A 19,258-nucleotide genomic window follows, 5' to 3' on the forward strand; every position below is an offset into this window, starting at 1 on the left:
GCCGAGTCCAAAAAATATCTCGAGAAAATTCAAGTGTAAATTTCGATTTGCCGAATCAATTTCAGAGAAATTCCAAAAAATGCAGAGGAAAATTCGAAAAATTTGCGGGACAAATTGCCGAGAATTTTGCAGAATTGGTTGAGGAAATACATAAAAAAAATTTGAAAAAATTCTAGGGAAAGCTTCGAAGAATTTTCCGAGAAAAGGCTGAAGAATTAAACGAGTAAATTTCGGAGAATTCGGCGAGGCAGTTTAGAAAAAATGCAGCGGAAATTCCAAAGAATTTGCAGACAATCTTCCGAAGAAATTTTGAAGAACTAGCCGAGGAGATTCCACAGAATTTATATCCCGAAGGAAATATAGAAGAAATAGCGAACCATACCCCGAAGAAACTTTAAAAGAATATTTCGAGAAATCTTTGATGAATTTCAAGAGCAAATACCGAAGATTATGCCTTGCAAATTTAGAAGAATTCACCGAGAAAATTTCGACCAAATCAGGATCTTTTCAATTGCTGCAATTCATTTAAATGACCGAAAATAGATATGAATTGATAGAAACACTAGAATTTGCCCCCATAAAATGCTATTTCGGCCTCTCTCATGTGTTTTTCTCATTTTTATAATACGCGAGAATGGCACCACCAACGCTAGGTGGATTATTCTAAATTTTTTAAGGTAATCGCTTCCGATCAATGCCTAGATGTTCTGGCAAGTTTTATGGCTTATGCAACAATTACGAAATTATTTCATTCACTTCACATCAGCGTCAGTAGCAAGAACAATCCAAAAAATCTTTTGAGGCAGGAATTTCTCGTTCTATTTCCGTAGGTATTTAATTTTCTTCATACATAGAAAAAAATAAATAAGGGGGTTGGAAGCAGAGGGGTGTAAGACCTTTAGGTAATACGAGGTGAACCGGCCCAGGGCCGAAAACCTCATTAATAAAGATATTAATAATAATAACCTTTAGGTAAAATTTAATTTAGTTTGGTTTCAAAGCTATGCGGCAATATGTAGATATACTTTCTAACTGTTGAAAATAATTATGATAATTCTCAGAGAATTAGCTATTTTTTTAACTTTCATGTAATTTGTATAAAATGAAAAATATGTAAAAACAAACTTTGCGGCCTATTTTCTTGAAACTGAGGTTTCGTCACTTGCAGCTCAGCCAACCAAAATTATTAAAAATAACTCAACAGAGCAAATACGTTTATTGCTTCTAAAGAATGCTGTCATATATATGCCCTAAAATATGCGGCTTCCCAGAAGTGATAGAGCAACGTTTCAGCGAACTTTTTTCTCGTGGATTTGCTTCTCTTTCATTTTTATTGTGTCACGTTCCTAGTGACTTTTTACGATCTTTGAAGCTTCTGTTTATCGAATTAATAGTTTTGGTAAATTTTTGTTTCCGCTCTAAACCACTATTGTGTTGTCTAAAATCGACTTAAGCTTGGTATGGATAATATACTCACCTACCTATACGTATGTATGATGGTCGTACACTTCGAGTTGCCCGGAGCAAAACCGAATGTAATTTCATATTCCAGGTTGCTCGTTCATGAGCCGCCAATCGCCAGCTTCCCTGCACACCGGCCACACGCACCACATCTTCCTCGATTGCACAGAGCCAGCGAGCGGTCTACCCCGGAGCAGACGTCTTCTTCCAGGTTTTCTGCTAAACATCCCTTTTGCTAACTTCTCCTTTCCAGCATACGCTCTATATGTATGTCTTCTTCTTCTTCTTATTGGCATTACAACCCCCACTGGGGCATTGGCGCCTCGCAGCTTTAACAGTTATTAACTGCGAAGTTTCTAAACCAATAAATTATATCATTAGGCTAATACGATGATACTTTTATGTCCAGGGGAAGCCGAGAAAATTTCCAACCCGATAATTTCCTAGACCGGACCGGGAATCGAACCCAGCCACCTTCAACATGGTTTTGCTTCGTAGCCGCGCATCTTACCGCACTGGTAAGGAAGGCCCCGGGCCCCTACATGTCCAGCCACTGTAATCTGTCGCAATTTATCAGCCTGCCGATGTCTGCATTTTTGTACACTTGGTATAACTTGTGATTCATGCGTCTGTACGATTCACCCTTTTCTACCAGTATTGAGTGCGGTATTTTTCGCTCAAGCACTCTGGGAATTAAATAGTCTGGCTCTTTAAACGTCCATGCGTCATGGCCGTACAGGGCTACACAATGAATCAACGATGTGTATAGAACTAGTTTTGTCCGTGTCTATAAGCTGCGAAACTTAAGCTGGCTACGCAAACCGTAGAAAGTCCTGTTTGCAGCCACTACACGTCTTTTCACCTTGCGGCTAAAATCATCGAAAACCTCAAGTCACGTCCCATCCATTTCCACCTCGGGACCAACACCGTTTGGACTACCTCGTTCTCTGCCAGCCACCAGGTACGTCGTTTTGACAGAGTTTATGACCAACCCTATTCTTTAATACTACTTAAGTCTACCGTTTATCCACTGCTCTGGGATCTACACCAACGTTTGCCGTGTCATCCACAAAACCAAGGAGTATGTAAGACTGGCATGGCTCCCGTATGGCACCTCCCAGAGCTATGTTGAATAGCAAATTAAAGAACGCATCGCCTGCTTTATTTAATCTAACGTTACGAACAAAATCGAATGTCTCGCCAGGTATCCTGACGCTCGATTTTGATCCATCCAGCGCAAATCTGTCTATTATGCTTTGCCAGAAAGCCATGTTCTAGCATCATATACTCCACGCCTTTCACGAAGCCTGCGGCCTCTTCCGGGTTCTCTACTAAATATTATCTTCGTTTGACGTTCTTCCGGCATACGAACAACGAGACCAGCCCACCGTAGTCTGCCGTGTTGTATAAGCTTAATAATATCCAGCACTCTATACACCTGGTACAATTCGTGATTCATGCGACGCCGCCAGATACCGTTCTCCTGTTTACTGCCCAGTATTGTCCGCAGCACCTTACGCTCACTCCGAAAGCTCGTTTGCAGACTACGGGACTTAAGCTGGTTACGAAGTCCGTAATAAGCCCTATTTGCAGTTGCAATACGCCTTTTCACCTCGCGGGTAACATCATTATCGCACGTCACTAATGTTCCAAGATACACAAATTCTTCTACCACTTCAAATTTTTCACCATCCAGCACCATTTCGCTACCACCACCACTAATGATGGGGGTTCGGTTGTAACACTTTACGATTGCAAAAAATCTAAAAACGTCACGAAAATATCATAGACTTTGATTGTTAATATCTCAGTTATTTTTCATTGGATTTTCAATTTTCTTGGACCATTCAATCAAGGATGAGTCAACGCTTCACTGAAGTGACGTATGCGGTTTTTACGCGTTTTTTTGTTCGTGGATCGCTTTTTATGTAATTTTTTAAACCAGATCGATAGGTTTTTTACGCTGCACAAATTTTCGGGGAAGGGTCGTTTGGCCGAATGCTACTAGGCCGAACAAACCATTAGGCCGAAACCCATCTGGCCGAAAATTATTTGGCCGAAAGGGTCATTTGGCTGAACGGGTCATTTGGCCAAAAGGGTCATTAGGCCGAACGGGTCATTTGGCCGAAAGGGTCGTTTGGCCGAAAGGGTCGTTTGGACGAAAGGATCGTTTGGCCGAAAGGGTCATTTGACCGAAAGGGTCATAAGGCCGAAAGAGGCAATTGACCGAAAGGGTCATTTGAAAAGCAAGAAATTAGGAATGAGAAGAGAGACGTCTCACTTTTCACTCTTCATTTATCATTTCTCGCTGTAAAAAGTGAGAAGCGCAAGGTGAGTAGTGAGACGTCTCACTTTTCACTTCGCGCTCCTCTTTTTTACAGTGATAAATAAGAAATGAGGAGTGAGAGGTATGACGTCCCACTTCTAACTCATCATTCATCACTTCTCGCTGTAAAAGTGAGAAGCGCGAAGTGAGTAGTGAGACGCCTCACTTCTCACTTCGCGCTCCTCATTTTTTACAGTAAGAAGTGAGAAATGAGGATTGAGAATGGAGACGTTTCTCTACTTACTCCTAATTTTTCACGTTTCCAATAACTTATTCGGGCAAATGACCCATTCGACCATATGACCCTTTCGGCCTAATGCCCCTTTCGGACAAATGACCCTTTTTGCCAAACGACCCTTTCGGCCAAATGACCCTTTCAGCCTAATGACTCTTCCGGCCAAATGACCCTTTCGGCCAAGTAACCCTTTCGGCCAAATGAACCTTTTGCCCAAATGAACATTTCGGCCAAACGGCCCTTTCGGCCAAATGACTCTATTGGCTAAATGACCCATTCGGCCTTCGGCCAAATGGCTTTCGGCCGAATGGGTTCCAGCAAATGGGTTTCGGCCAAACGACCATTCCCCCAAATTTTCCGCGTGAAAACCGGCTTCAGTGTGTAATAATATTTATGTATAATTATTTACTATTGAAAACTTGCCAACAGCTTAGCAATCGGTTTCGGTGAATTAGTCAATTCCATAAGTGCATCGTAAGCATTGACGTCAAATAAATGCAACTTACAAGGCTTTTAGCTAGTGCAGTTTGTTTCTGCTAACACGCACCTTTTCTTTTGAAAGCTGTTTGTTTACATACAGCTACGTAGTTCTACGTTACCTTCACGTGCTGCACCTTTAAGTTTTTAAGGCTATCGCAAACCGCCTGTCTCGTCGGAGGGCCGTCGTGTCAGGTTTGTTGAGCGTCCCTCCTAACACCAGGACTTGGACTTGTGCGCTTTGAGCGGCACGTGGGCGCTTTGGCGGAGCTTACTTGCGGATACATGCAGCTTTGTATAGAAGTTTAACAGAGCCCACTGTCAAACCCCACCACATCCACAACTTGGAGATGGCCTGGGGAGGGATCGTCAAGCGTTTGGACATAGTCCCTGCTGCCCCCTTTACTTGATATAGAGAAAGCATTTGACTGTGTTTGGCATGGAGGTTTGATTGAAACATTGATGAATTTTATTTTTCCTCTGTACATTATTTAACTGATCCAAAAGTATTTATCAGATCGCTTACTGCAGGTAAACTATCAGAATTCGAAACCTGATAGATTACCTGTAAGAGCTGGTTTTCCCCAAGACAGTACACTGCACTGGGGCCCATATTGTATAACATTTTTACTACATTCATCACCAGGGTGTCAAAAATCTTTGTTTGCAGCAAGGATGTTATCGATCATTTAGTAATCTGCCTTCGATCATTTGGTAGTTTTACAATAACTCATTCCATAGGCTAAATTTCAACATGTGTTGTATGGTGGACTTTTAGTGCGAAGGTTTTTCTACAACTCTCCTTAACAGGTCTATGTTCGAATTCCACTGCTAAAGGAGTTACGATGCAATTTGCTATACTTATACTAAATGATTACAAAATATGCAATCATTTAGTCTAAGTTACTGCTACTAGCGTTATAGCTCCGTTATTAATGAAATTCAAACAACGAACTGTTAGGCAGAGTTGCACATAAATTCCACCATACAACACATTTTGAAATTTAGCCTGTGGAATGAGTTATTGAAAAACTACTAAATGATCGAAGGCAGATTACTAAATGATCGATAACATCCTTGGTTTGCAGATAACAAGGGCACTTCCGCCAAAGAGCGAAGCTTTCGTGTCATTACTAGTAGATTGCAGAAAAGTTTTGATACTTTTGCTGGTCCCTTATCCATCGACGCTGCAGCTCTGACATTATTTGGGTCACGACTCTGCTTACCGCGTTCCACGTACCTTCATCGCGACACATTCGCTCTGAGATGTTGTCCGTCCTTATGGCAGGCATTATTCTACGTTCTTTGATGCTGTTCCTACAACTGGCCCTTTGCTAAAATTTCAATTTTTTACGCTTCATAGGTACTGGTCTGTCGACAACTATTCACAATTTTCTTCATTGCTGTTCTCCCTCTCTATTTTGAGCTTTAGATTTTGTACTTACCGATACATGCCAAACAATCAATTATGACTATTAAACTGTGATAGACAGTAAAGACATCGCAGGTGCCGTTATTGGTCTTCTAAGGTTTAAATATTGAACATTGAGAATAGGATGTCCATCTCAACTGCTATTTTTTTGGGGCATCGCAGGGCATAGCAACTAGGATGGTTACAGCCAATCAACCTGAGCTATGCTTTGGATACACTCCGATGCACGAAAATGCGAAAAGTAGCATCTTCAATTTGATCGGATTTCTTCCTTCAGCAACGGCAGTGCAGGTCGTTGGTCGACCCGCTATTGGCCGCAAGTAGAAAACGACAACAGACCGTCACAACAAAACATTGCAGGTTGCTAATGTTCTATGTTTAGATTTACGTTATAATTTATTATGAAGTGCTCGCGTTGTTGTATCGTACGATATAGGATGGGTCTTTGCAGCTACATTTCGAGCGGGAAGTAGAATATATAAAGGACAGCTCACGTTGCCGCAAACAAATAGGTTTCTCTTTGTTAATTTTTCGGGGCGTTTCGTGGTGGTACAATCGCCTCTATTTGAATACCAGCCTAGTTCACTTTTTGCTTCTTTCGTCACCCGAGATGTGTATCTAATAAAATTTTATAATAAGCGTTGGATTCTGAAGAGGGCGAGATGGCATCATGCATGTAAAACGACTACAATACGTGCGGACTCGTTACAAAATTCGCTGCCAAATTCGTGCAAATACCTTAGCGAATGTTGGTCGTGATGTTGAGGGCCTATAAATTATCGTTTTTGTGACTTTAGATTGTGCATACATTTTGTTTTTTTGGGTAGATAGATACCACTACAAAATGTACCTCAACAGCTGCATTGAGGCTGTTGCCAAGTGATTCAATTAAATGCAAGGCAAGTCAGTTACTTAAATACAAGAGCATTGTCTTGAAGCAGTACTTTTCTAACTAAGCTTCTTGTATGAATAAACACATTTCGCAACTACAGGGAGCGGGCTGACCTTTTTTCAATCATTTATGATCTTGGCTGTAGGAAGTACATTTGGAGAAAAGTCAGTCACTAATATCTCAAACAAGGTTTATTACAAGGACATGATCCTCAAAAATAGCATATAGGGTGAAGACAGATATTCTCGACAGAGGTATTATTTCCAGCGTATGTTCTAAAACCAATAATAGCACATTTTTTTCAATTGGAAAACCCATAATCCCATCTGTTTACTCGTAAATTTTCGATGCAACTCTCAACGATGCAAATATTGACAGTTATAAAAATTCTACCGAATCCCTATAGCAAAGACAAACAGACGTAACAGCTAGAACAATTTCCTTAAAAAAACACATTACGTGCATGTCGCACAAATTAAAGATTAGTAGGGGAGGTGGTTCGGTTGTGGGCACCGTTCGGTTATGAGAACCCTTACGTATCTTTTGACTGATAACAGATGCTGTCATTCTGACAACCGTTATTAGTTTGCTATTGTAACATGATGTTTTGTGCCCAATATCAAACCGGATGGGGATCTTTACTTTGAACTAGGGACAACACAATTCTTTTTACTATAAAAACAACACGCAAGTTTTTTGGCCTTTTTCAAAGGGTCATAAATTGAAGTGATTCAATTAAAAAGGTGAGTTCCAATGCATATTTCGGAGACGAGCCAGCCTCGGGCTGAAAGTCTCCTTAATAAAGACACACAAAAAAATTAAAAAAAATAAAAAAAAAAAGTAAAAGGTTGTATCCGAGACACGACCGCCAATTGGACGTAGGATTACGTAAGTGTAGAAGATTTTATTTTGAAACTCTAAATATGTTTCTTGGTGCTGATTTTTGAAGATGGGGCTGTATATTCAATCTGGGTTGGAATATCCTCGACATGTCGCATATCCTGGAAATAAATGGGCGAAAACCCGATTGTTACTATAAACTCATTTCGGTTTATAACTATAAGCAGAGTATTAAAGAAACAGAAGATCGGTAAACAACAGCCTCAACAACATCTTCCTCCATGAATGAACAGGAGCACAGCACGCCGCAGAGCATCTGGACAGCAGACACCCATTCCAGTTCGAGACAGCAACACGTACGGACGTGTTTTTTGCTCGCGCATTTTTTCGAAGTGTTTTTTCTCGTTCGTTCGCTGTTTACGTTTTCGCTTGTCGCGTTGGCGTTATTTTCTCCCGGACCCGTCATGCGAGACTCGGTGGCCGATTCGGTCGCTGGAAAAGTGCCTAAGCGCACTGCTCTTGGAGGCGCGGGTAACCCTCCAAGCAGCTTTTGCAGAACAACGTGTTCTCGCCGTTGCTGCTTGATGACGCCGGCAATCCGCCGAAAAAGAGGAAGAAGCAGCAATCGCAGCTGCCGCAGGTGCAACCGGAGCGGAAGGAGAAGTGCCCGCCCGTGTTTGTGAAGGGCGATCCGCCGGATTTACGCCCAAAAATTCGCCAGCTGATCGCTAAGGGGCTGAAATGTACTTTTCGGCTCTGCAGCGAGGGCGTGAAAGTGATGCCGGCCAACAGGGACCATCATCAATCCGTCGTGGAGTTCCTCGAGGTCCACAAATATGAGTACTACACTCATGACCACCCCGGCACGAAGCCACTCAAGGCTTTGCTGCGAGGACTTCACGACATGAAGGAGGAAGAGCTCCAAGCAGAGCTTGAAAGTTGCGGACTGAAGCCAGTAGCCGTCCACAAGATCGCTCGTCACGACAAGGCGAGGAAATATCGTGACCAGCTTTACCTGATCCATCTGGAGCACGGCTCCACTACCTGGAAGGACCTGAAGCTGGTTGGCGTTATAAATTACACCGTCGTTGACTGGGAGCGATATCGGCCAGTGCACCGCGATGTCACGCAATGCACCAACTGCTTCAATTTCGGGCACGGCACCAGAAACTGCCGCATGAAGCCGCGCTGCAACAAGTGTGGCGAACCCCATCCGACGGACGAGTGCGACAAAATGGAGGTGGCCGATCCCAAGTGCGCCAACTGTGGCGACAAACATCGGGCCACCACAAAGGGCTGCCCAAAGCGAGCCGAGTTCCTGGAAATCCGGAAGAAGGCTTCCACCAGTACCATGCCGAAGAAGAACCGTGTTCCTGTAATCAACGAGGTGAACTTTCCAGCCATCCCTGCTGCCCGTCGTGTGATTCCAATACTCCCACCGCTACAGCCGCACAAGCGACTGGCAGCGGCAGCTGCATCGGTCCAAGCTCCAACATCGTCGTCACCATCCACCAGCGAATGGCCCCCGCTCCCTCCTCCTGGGTTCCGTCGGCAGTCGGAGAACGAAGCCGTCCCACCGGAGGAATCTGCCCCGCTGTACACTCCGGAGCACTGATGCCGATCTTCGCGCAGCTCGCCTCTCGACTGCGCGGCTGCAAAACCCGATTCGACCAGGTCTTCACACTTGGCATGTTCATCATTAAAAATGGCTGCTAGGAAAGGCCTGGTCAACTGGAACGCTTGCTCGCTTAAGAGCTAAACCATCAATGTAAAACGATTTCCTTGAGGAGAACGATATAGACATGGCGTTCATCACCGAAACGCACCAAAAACCGGAGGTGAACGTCAACATTCCGGACTTTTGTATCGTAAGACTCGATCGACCGACCACTGGAGGTGATGTGGCCATCGCTCTTCGCTACAACATCAACTGTCGTCTGCTTCCAAGCTTCCAGCTCAGTGTCATCAAGGCCATCGGTGTCAAAATCACCACTTCGGTCGGCACAATCACGCTCATCGCGGCGTACTGTCCAACGCAAGCCAAAGCCGGCGATGGATCATCGGCTGCCCTTCGATGGGACATCGTCAAGCTGACGCGGAGGCAAGGCCAGTATATCATTGCCGGCGACTTGAATGCCAAACATCAAGCCTGGGGCAACAGTCGCGGCAATCGAAACGGCACCATCTGGAGCAACGACATGGAGGAAGGCCACTACACGATCCTGAGCCCGGATTCCCCACTCGGCTGAGTCGGTCCGGTGCCCACGCAACGCTCGACCTCTACGTAACAAACCTGAGTGACCACGTCTCGCAGCCGGTTGTATACCAGGAGCTCAGTTCGGATCACTATCCGGTGGTGGCGGAACTGGGCTCCTCGGTCAATCGGCACCAGCAGTTACGGCGGAACTACCACCGAGTGAACTGGCAGCGTTTCCAGCAGTGCGTCGATAACACCGTCGACTACGAGGTGCGTCCGGAGACGCCGGAAAGTATCGACCGCCAGCTGTGCGCTATCGAGGAGGCGATCACGGCGGCCCGAGAGCAACACGTACCGACGGCTCGGCAGGTAAGCAACTCCTTAAACATCGATACACTCACCAAAGATTTGATTCGATTGCGGAATGTCACTCGCAGGCAGTTTCAGCGTACTGGACTGCCTGAGCTTAAGGCACGCTGCAATCGAATCACAAAAGTTATCCAGGCCAGAATGGTGGACCTAACGATTTCTCGAATAAGATCCGCACTCTCCCAGATTATGCTAAGCCGTTCTGGAAAATGATCAAAATACTAAAATCTACTAGACAATAATGGCTCTATAGATCGCTTGATAACTCCTGCAGAGAAGGTCGCTGAAATAAGTCGTCACTTCGTCAGCTCACACAATTGGGAAGAACATCGTCAGTCCACACGAAGCAGCCGTCAACGAGCATGCTAACAACATCCATTTGATTCCCAACGACTTCTCGGAGGAGTTGGAGATCTCAGCTGGTGAATTGACGGCCTATATCAAATCATCGAAGAATATGAAGGCCCCAGGCTTCGACAGCATCCTGAATCTCGAGCTCAAACACATGAGTGCGCCGTTCTTTGAGCACCTCTCGCTGATCTTCAATCAGTGTCTCCGGCTCAGCTACTTCCCATTGGCCTGGAAGTCAGCGAAAGTCATCCCCATCCGGAAGCCTGGGAAGGATCCTTCCTCACCCAAAAGCTATCGTCCCATCAGCCTTCTCTCAGGATTATCCAAGCTATTCGAAAAAGCTATTCATCACCGGTTACTTGAGTCTGCCGAAAATCTCAACATCTTGCTCGAGGAACAGTTTGGTTTCCGACGCGGTCGGTCAACTGTACACCAACTGACCCGAGTTACCAACGTCCTCAGACGGAACAAGTTTGTCTCGAAAACATCCGCCATGGCCTTACTCGATGTCGAGAAGGCATTTGACAATGTATGGCATGATGGCCTGGTGTACAAACTACAACGCTACAATCTTCCCAGCTACCTGGTGAAAATCATCAACAATTACCTGTCGGCAAGGACATTCCGGGTCTCAATCAGCGGAGCGAGTTCCAATGCGCACAACATCGTCGCAGGCGTTCCCCAGGGCAGTATCCTCGGGCCCCTGCTTTTCAATCTGTTCACCTCCGACATGCCAGAACCTCCAGAAGGCGGCATTCTGTCTCTGTTCGCAGATGACACATCCATCGTCTACAACGGTAGAGTGATCAGAGCGCTAGTGGCAAAACTCCAACGAGGCCTGGATGCCCTGACAGAGTACCTTACCAGCTGGAAGATCTGTATCAACGCGGCGAAGACCCAGGTCATCATTTTGACCCCCATCCAAAATCCCCTAAACTTGTTCCGCCTGGGGACTGTAAAATCATCCTCAATGGCACGACTGTGGAATGGACCAATGAGGCCGACTACCTTGGCTTGACCTTGACAGCAAGCTTATTTTTAGGCATCAGGTTGACAAAACGGTGATAAAGTGTAACGTCTTGTTGAAACTACTGTACCCTTTGATCAACCGCCGGTCGTCATTGTCCCTGAAAATAAGCTTGCTGTCTACAAGCAAATCATCCTCCCTGTGATCGAATATGGCATGCCGGTCTGGGAGAGCTGCGCTAAAACCCACCACCTCAAACTTCAACGGGTCCAAAACAAATTCCTGAGGATGATCCTCAACACCCTCCCAGGACAAGAACATCCGAGGTCCACCGTCTGGCCGGAATAAAACCTTACATGAACGCTTTGGTGAGTGTAAAGAAAAGTTTAGGTCCGTTGCTTGCATTCGGATCAGGCACCAATTAGGGCGCTAGTTCCAATCTAGGTTATCAAATTTTTTATTGTAAATATTAGTGTACATAGTAGTTAGGTTATCAAATTTTAAAAACACACCAGCGCCTCCTAAAGGCCGTCATGATACATTATATTTTAAAAATTAAGTAATAGCATGATAATAATAATAATAACAATAATTGAAATTGAAGTTGGAGGCCAAGCCGGCCGATCACTGTACATGTATAAAAATGATTGTAGAACAAAACATGTTTTAAATAAAGAAGAATTTTACTACTTACTACTACTTCCTCCATGAATATTTGGTGGCCCTGAAAAGGGCCGTTTGTTTATGTTGGCTTGAAGCCTTTTGAAGTGATGTACGCCGTGGTCCCGATGAATGTTAAAGGATGCATCAATCCACTGTTGGGCTGAATCTGTAGAAAACAAAGAAAAGAACAAAACGGAAAGAATGTTTCATATTAAATACATTATGATCTAAATATAAATTTAGTTACCAAATACTCAAGTTTCATTTTCAGGATCAATTATCTATTTTTGCTACGGACTGTCCGGCTGATGTCAATGATTGGTCATTCTGGTTGAAATCGAACGTTTTGGCAGATGAACTAGCGGACCAACGACGATCAGTGACGTTAATTCACTTCACTGGGATGGCATCGGTTCTAGAATAAAATAACATAACTGATGAAGAGAACTATGTTTAATTCTAAATCATTAGTTTTACCTCGGGACACCGCAAGAATCGACAAAATAGGCCGGTGGTAGGAGAAGTACGTGCAGTATCTCCTGCATTCCACACTTACGTTCCGGGTGAACGTTAGATCGAGACATGTGCCACCCAGAGTAGTCGCTATAGTTGGATCCGAAGCACAATCCAGATAGAGAAACTGCTTCATGAACCAGATGAAATCTCTGTTCTCCTCTTTCGTCACATCAATATTAAAGTCTCCCGACACTACCACGGGCATGGCAACATGGGTGTACTTTATGAGGTTGCGCACTAAGAAATATTTCTTTTGCTTCAGGGTGGTACCTAGTAAATATTCAAAATGTAATGCAACACACTTAAATACAAACACAACTACTATTTGATTATACCTGGTGAAATATATACCGCAAACAGTAACGTGCGGGTTTCCATGATCGAAACCTCTGCAGCACAGCAGTCCCCATATTCGTCTGCTACACTCAATGCTGGGTCATAGCTTTCATTGAGCTTCGTAATGGCGTGAGAAACGGCCATAGTCGACGAACCAGCACGTTCAAATATTGCCACTCCTCCCGCTCTTGTTCCGTCATGCGTCTCTTGACAAACACAAAGGTATCCATTGATGTTTGTGGTTGTGCCGTTGTCAAGCCAAGTTTCGCTCATTGCAAGCAAATCAACGGCGGTAAGCACCCGATCTGTTGCAATGTCCGACGAGTGTGCATTCAAACTTTGTACATTGATGCTCATCAACGTACAAGCCAACTTGTTTGCGGTTATAGCTTCCATGATATCGTCTGTAATGGTGCGCATACGATGGTTACTCAAACGTTCAAGTTCCGTCCGAAGGTCGTTCATTCTAGGGGTCATAGAACCCTTTCCGTGGTGGAACCGGAATGAGTTACTGGCATTCGTCAGATACAATCCGTCGATTGATGTAACCCTGGAAAGACCAACGTAAACTAGCTGCTGTTCCTGACCCTTATCGTAATTATATATGACTTCCGAGAATGTGCCTCCCTGGGACTTATGGACTGTGAGGGCACACGCACTTACGACGGGAAACTGAACTCTTTTGCACTTAACACCACCGTTAAGGGTTACGTTCGCCGATCGTTTGACGATTGGAGTCCAGCCTGTTTGTAGCACCCCAGGTCTCGAATACACCAGCGGTCTGGCCTTCACTCTCAACATCTTCCCAATGGACTCATTTTCGAATGCCATCCAAAACTTCGTGATTGCCTGTTGCTGCGAGTTTTCTTCGTTGTACTCAACATGCATGAGCTCTCCGATCGCTCCGTTCACGATGCCATCTTCGACATCCACGTTGGTGGTCAGCATATAAGGTGTACCAAGAACAAGACGCAACAGATACGGTAAGCCACCAGTCTCTACTACACTCATCTTATGCACCTTTGTGCGAGCACTGGCCAGCTGGGAATTGTCCTTATAACCAGAGTATAGGTCATCTGCAGTACATTCGACAGCCTCTCGATCCATCAACGCCACAGAGTTATACCGTTCGACATCAGCGTTCCGATGGAATAACCGGATCCCTCGAGGGACATGCTGCCGACACCACTCCTCCGTACGGAACCTGCTTTCAATAAGCTCGATTTCCTCAGACGACATCCGCTCACCGTTGCCAATTTTTGTGAGAATGCTGGAGAACTGCTCGTTGATTTGTCGCATAACTTGAACCAATGGGTAGAAGTCGAGAGATTGCCATAAAACGGCGCCATGCATGGAGTTTATGCTCGGTTTAAACACCGCCCGTGCATTGACCGGTGGCAATTGACGAAGATCGCCGCAAAATACGATCGGCATTCCACCGAATGGATCGTCGTAGTTCCCCGTGATTTCTTGAAGCCGGACATGTACTGTGTTGAGGACATCAGCACCCAGCATGCTTGTTTCGTCGATAATGATGAGCTTCACGTTGGCGAAGGCGTTCCGGTACAGTTGTAATGCCTCGAAACTCAGCTTTGAGCTTTGCCTACGCGACATGCAAATCCGGAATGCGGAATGCACTGTTGTTCCACCTATTGCAACCGCTGCTTTTCCAGTGGATGCGCATGCTACATAAGCGTTGTGCTGCTTATTATGAGCTTGGCTGTACCGGTTCACTGTCTCCATTAGAATGCGCAAAGTGAACGTTTTGCCACAGCCCGCCGGGCCAGTGAAGAATATTTGCACTGGTTTGCAGTTTTCTTCAGAGGAATGCAAGCTGTGGATTACTTGCACAATCAAATCCCGCTGCTCTGCATTCGTGGCACGCACCATTTCACAATATTCTTGCTTTGACAAGACATTTGATCGCTGTTTGACGACAGCTGCCGCGGACGAACTCATCGCGCTTCTGGTCGGCAATCACCTGCTGCTCATCGTCTTCGCTGCATATGCGGATGTATTCCTCCACAACCTGATCCAAGTTCATTTCGCAGTCATACTCCTTGTGCTTTGCCAAAATGGCGGCCTCGTTGTCTTCATACAACTTCAGGAACTTGTTCCGATCAAGTACATCGCAGACTTCATTCCTGAACGGTAGGAAGAGGAGAACCATCTCACGCTTATAGTCGACCATTTCCGCCATACTGTATGAGCACCAACGCAATACACGGGGAACTAAACGGAGTCTATATGAATGCTTCGTGGATCTTTCTTCCGAATAATATGCTGCGAAATCCGCCAAGCAGATATCATCCATTCCTCGGCGCAGTTCATACCGTTGGATGATGTTTAGCGTCCACACATCGGTGGAATTGTCGTCGAGATCCTCTTCGTCCATCTGTTTGTTCCGCTTCTTGGATTTTATTCGCTCTTGTGGCCACATTGTCGCAATAAACTCAACCTAAAACGAAATTGAATTCTAAATTGTGAAAACTATATCATTTGATGGATGGTACCTTGCGGCTGGCTTCTGACATCGGTTGCCGAAGCAAATACCAAGCAGCCTCCTGGGCAGACATTTCCACGGAATTTAACATTTTTATGCTGACCTTCTTCAACAATCCATTGTAGTCCTGGTCTGGATGCTCTTCCTGGAGCTTTATGAGGTCACGATGTAAACTACTTGGTCTTGTTTACGTATTCCACAACATAAGCAGCACATGAAAACTCCTCCAGCACAAACTGCAAATCCATATTGGATTTGAGCTTTTCAGCGATCCAAGGATTGAATGGATTGGTCCAAAGCTGCGTCATGGAACGTTTCAGCAGAACTGTTGGTCGGCGAATGGAAGAGCGAATCACGTCCAAGTAGTAATCGTACGTGCAACTGCTATCAACGAGAAACGCGTCAAGGCTATCGTAGACCTTCGTTTCAAGAGCTTCCCGCATTTTCGCTGCCTTTCTGTTTAGCTGTTGAAGTCGGCCATCCCCGGCTGTAATAGGGATCAGAATTCTGGTTTGATCCATTGGCCAGTACGGAATATTAAACCGGCAACGTTTATCGTTTCGCTTGAAACACGTAAACGTGTGTTTATGAACCTAAAAGGGTTTGACATTGTGAGTGATTACTTGCTAGAAACTATGCGAAATTTAAACCCACCTGATTGCCATAGCTCTCAGGCAGATCTTCCGATCTGATGGAGCACAGAAAATCGATCAACTCAACAGTAGCGGGCATTCTTTCGGAAACATCCTCACGGGGATCGTTCGCCAGCCAGAGCAGAATATGTGCATGCGGGCTGCCACGATGCTGGAACTCGATCCTCTTAAAATAATCTACAACGTGGTATTTGCCGAACGGGCTCAACCTGGTCGATGACAGAAGGCGCAGAAAGATGTTTACCAACTTGTGAAAATATGCACAGCACGTGACAGGATTTTCGCGGACAAGTGTAGCACGCTGGAGTGCAGACAACTGTTGCACAATATCGTCCATTTCCGCAATGTTAGAGCCACCAGAAAGCTTCCGCAGAATGCTTAGTAGGTGAGGCCATCTAATTTCATTTGCACTCATCGTCAAAACATCGTGGGTTTCCCCAGCTGCCGGATCATGGCGAAAACATCCCGTTTTCTTTGCTGCCAATATTGAACGGAGTTCGGAATAGATTTCAGAAAAGAGAGGTTACGCTCAATACAGCTTTCCAAAAATTCCTGATCTTGCAACTGCGCCCTTGTTATGTTGGCCGTGCCCATGCATTTAAAGGTATTGTTCAATCCTTCCGATACCCGCAGCCGCATGATTTTCATGGCCATATACAAAATATGCTCCGGTCTCGCGCCCCGCCGATCCCGACGTCGCACCTCGCTAGTAGCCATCATGAACGCTGTCACATGGACTTCACGGTTGAAGCATCTCGGATGACCAAGATAAATATCGGGGAAAGACAGCTCCTCAGCAAACTCATCGTAGATAATGGAAAGCGGTTTCTGATTTTGTGCCGGTGCAAGTTCCAGACACTTGTCTTCATTCCACATGAGCGTATGTTGTTGTCCAATCATCATTTCTACCTCGTTCATCTCGTCGACGACTTCAAGGTCTACTGCCCTACGTTCCTCCGAAATATCCGTCTGCTCTGTTTGTCCGATCGCAGCCAAGTTTTCTTCATTGAAAACAATTCCATTCCGCCTGTAGAGCGGTGTAGTAACCAGATAGTTCAGCCATGCTTTAACGGTACCTTTCTTCACGTAGCCGGACAAGTAACTTGATTTGTGTATGAAGTGTTTCTTGATGCACACGTTGATAGCATAGTCGTCATCCAGGTGGCGGGGAAGTTCGCCTACCATCTGGGCCACGTCGACTGAAATGTTGATAATTTGGCCGATTATTGCCAAACTACCTGTTGCATGTTAATGAAAATAGGTTAGGAAAATCATATATTTATTTGATGTAATACATTTTTAAGTTAAAATAACTTTTCCACAAACCTGCAGTATGCCGCAAACGACGAAACTGCATGAAGTTGATCCTGGGAGACACCAGTCTTGTGGTGAGTGGGTCTAGCGGAGGCAAATTGGACGGAAAATTGGGATATGTAAAGCCATTCGATTGCGACAATGTGGGAATTGATCCGCGGTTCAGGCTTGTTCGACAAGTAGCACACGCCAAAAATCCTTCCACCGTTTCGAAATAATTTGTCGCCAGTAACACGGCAGCATTTGAGTCGGAGATTGGTTTCAAATCATTCCTGAACCAGATTCTAGCACACACATCACAAGCGCAACCGAAATCGTTTTCCACGAAACGTTTCTGGAACTCCCGATCAGCCCGATCGAAATTGGGTTTGTCTTGTGTTAAAAGGGAAGAAATATGTTCGCCATCATCATCGACAGCAGACACGTTTTCTTCAAAGTCACCACGCTCATCATCGACATCTGCTCTTGCGGACTGCATCACAACATTTTCACCGGCGTCGGAATCTTCATGATCAGAGTTTACGACCGTATCAGCACGGATTAAGTTGAATTCTACTCGAAGAAATTGTAACACGGGAAGAGTAAAACATATGGACAGACAGATGTACAAAATAGCCAAAAGGATTAGCAGATAAAATGAGTGTACCAAGGAAAATAAGACATTTAAGAAAATTAAGGATGAAATGAAAATTATTGCCAAGCGTACTATAAACAACAATAGCATAGTAATATAAAATTCAAGTAGCATGTGTTTAGGATATATTTGTACAAAACACACTATCCAAAAGTTTAAGTAAATCTTAACTTTATGTCATAAAAATCTATTTGTTAAAATTTTGCGATTCGCTGGAATCTAATATGTTATTGTTCCAAATATTAAATTCAAAATTCAATTGAATCAAATAATAAACAAGTAAAAGACACCGTAGATTTAATACGACCCAATAATTCATTAAATAAAAATAATATTTGAGAAGCTCCAACTATTTAATTCAAATTTAATCCGAATCATACTCAAATTCAGAACAATTAAATAATATGTCCGAAAAATATATCGAAATTCAAACTCAAGACAAAATAGAAATTCGATTCAAATCTTATCCATTAATACATGAATGCAAAATTCAAACACAATCGATTTGCAAATTTAATTCAACACCAAATCAAAGGACCAAATGTTACCGATTGTGGGATTTCAACTCTACTGGCAGGCTAATGTAACCTACCAAGTGAATGAATTCGGAACTATATTAACAAATTGAATATCTAAGAACTTTTGGGCTTTTGGGATTGGAATTATATTGTTCCATTTATCGTTTAGCGATTTATAAAAACCCAACAAACAATTCAGGCTAAATAAGCTAATAAGTAAACATTTGCAGTATATATTTCGAAGTACTTGAAGAACTTCAGCCGTTAAAAGTACTTACCATGTTGTCAATGCTACATTTATGTAAAATAATATATAAATTATGTGTAATAACAATGTAATACATTCGACGACAAGCAAAGAGAAATAGAGGTATTCGTAATAGAAAATAGGTAATAGAAAATATTCGTTGATAATTTCACATTTATAGATAAATCTGCTATTAAAATGATAAAATGCAAAATTTCTATACTGTCATCATAGAATTTGAAGATTAGTTCACATTATTGATATGTATTTACACATTTGCTGCTAATAATAACTTCCTACCTCGAGTTGAGGGCCCTTCGCCAGCGT

The 19,258-nt window shown here is 44.0% G+C and overlaps 2 protein-coding genes across 2 annotated transcripts; both read right to left on the reverse strand.

The window, feature by feature from the left end:
• Positions 1-12,258: 12,258 nt before the first annotated feature.
• Positions 12,259-13,230, reverse strand: LOC134216037 (uncharacterized). Its single transcript, XM_062695069.1, has 4 exons — positions 13,062-13,230; positions 12,688-12,996; positions 12,458-12,625; positions 12,259-12,376 (listed from the first exon to the last, which is right to left on the reverse strand). The coding sequence occupies exons 1-3, from the start codon at positions 13,204-13,206 to the stop codon at positions 12,606-12,608; spliced, it is 474 nt and encodes a 157-aa protein (XP_062551053.1). The 5' UTR covers positions 13,207-13,230; the 3' UTR covers positions 12,259-12,376; positions 12,458-12,605.
• A 115-nt stretch (positions 13,231-13,345) lies between these two features.
• LOC134209626 (uncharacterized) lies at positions 13,346-14,952 on the reverse strand. Its single transcript, XM_062685618.1, has 2 exons — positions 13,436-14,952; positions 13,346-13,367 (listed from the first exon to the last, which is right to left on the reverse strand). Exons 1-2 carry the CDS (start codon positions 14,950-14,952, stop codon positions 13,346-13,348), a joined length of 1,539 nt encoding a protein of 512 aa, XP_062541602.1.
• Positions 14,953-19,258: the final 4,306 nt, after the last annotated feature.

Source organism: Armigeres subalbatus, chromosome 2 (assembly GCF_024139115.2).
Source record: "Armigeres subalbatus isolate Guangzhou_Male chromosome 2, GZ_Asu_2, whole genome shotgun sequence".
Lineage (NCBI taxonomy): Eukaryota > Metazoa > Arthropoda > Insecta > Diptera > Culicidae > Armigeres > Armigeres subalbatus.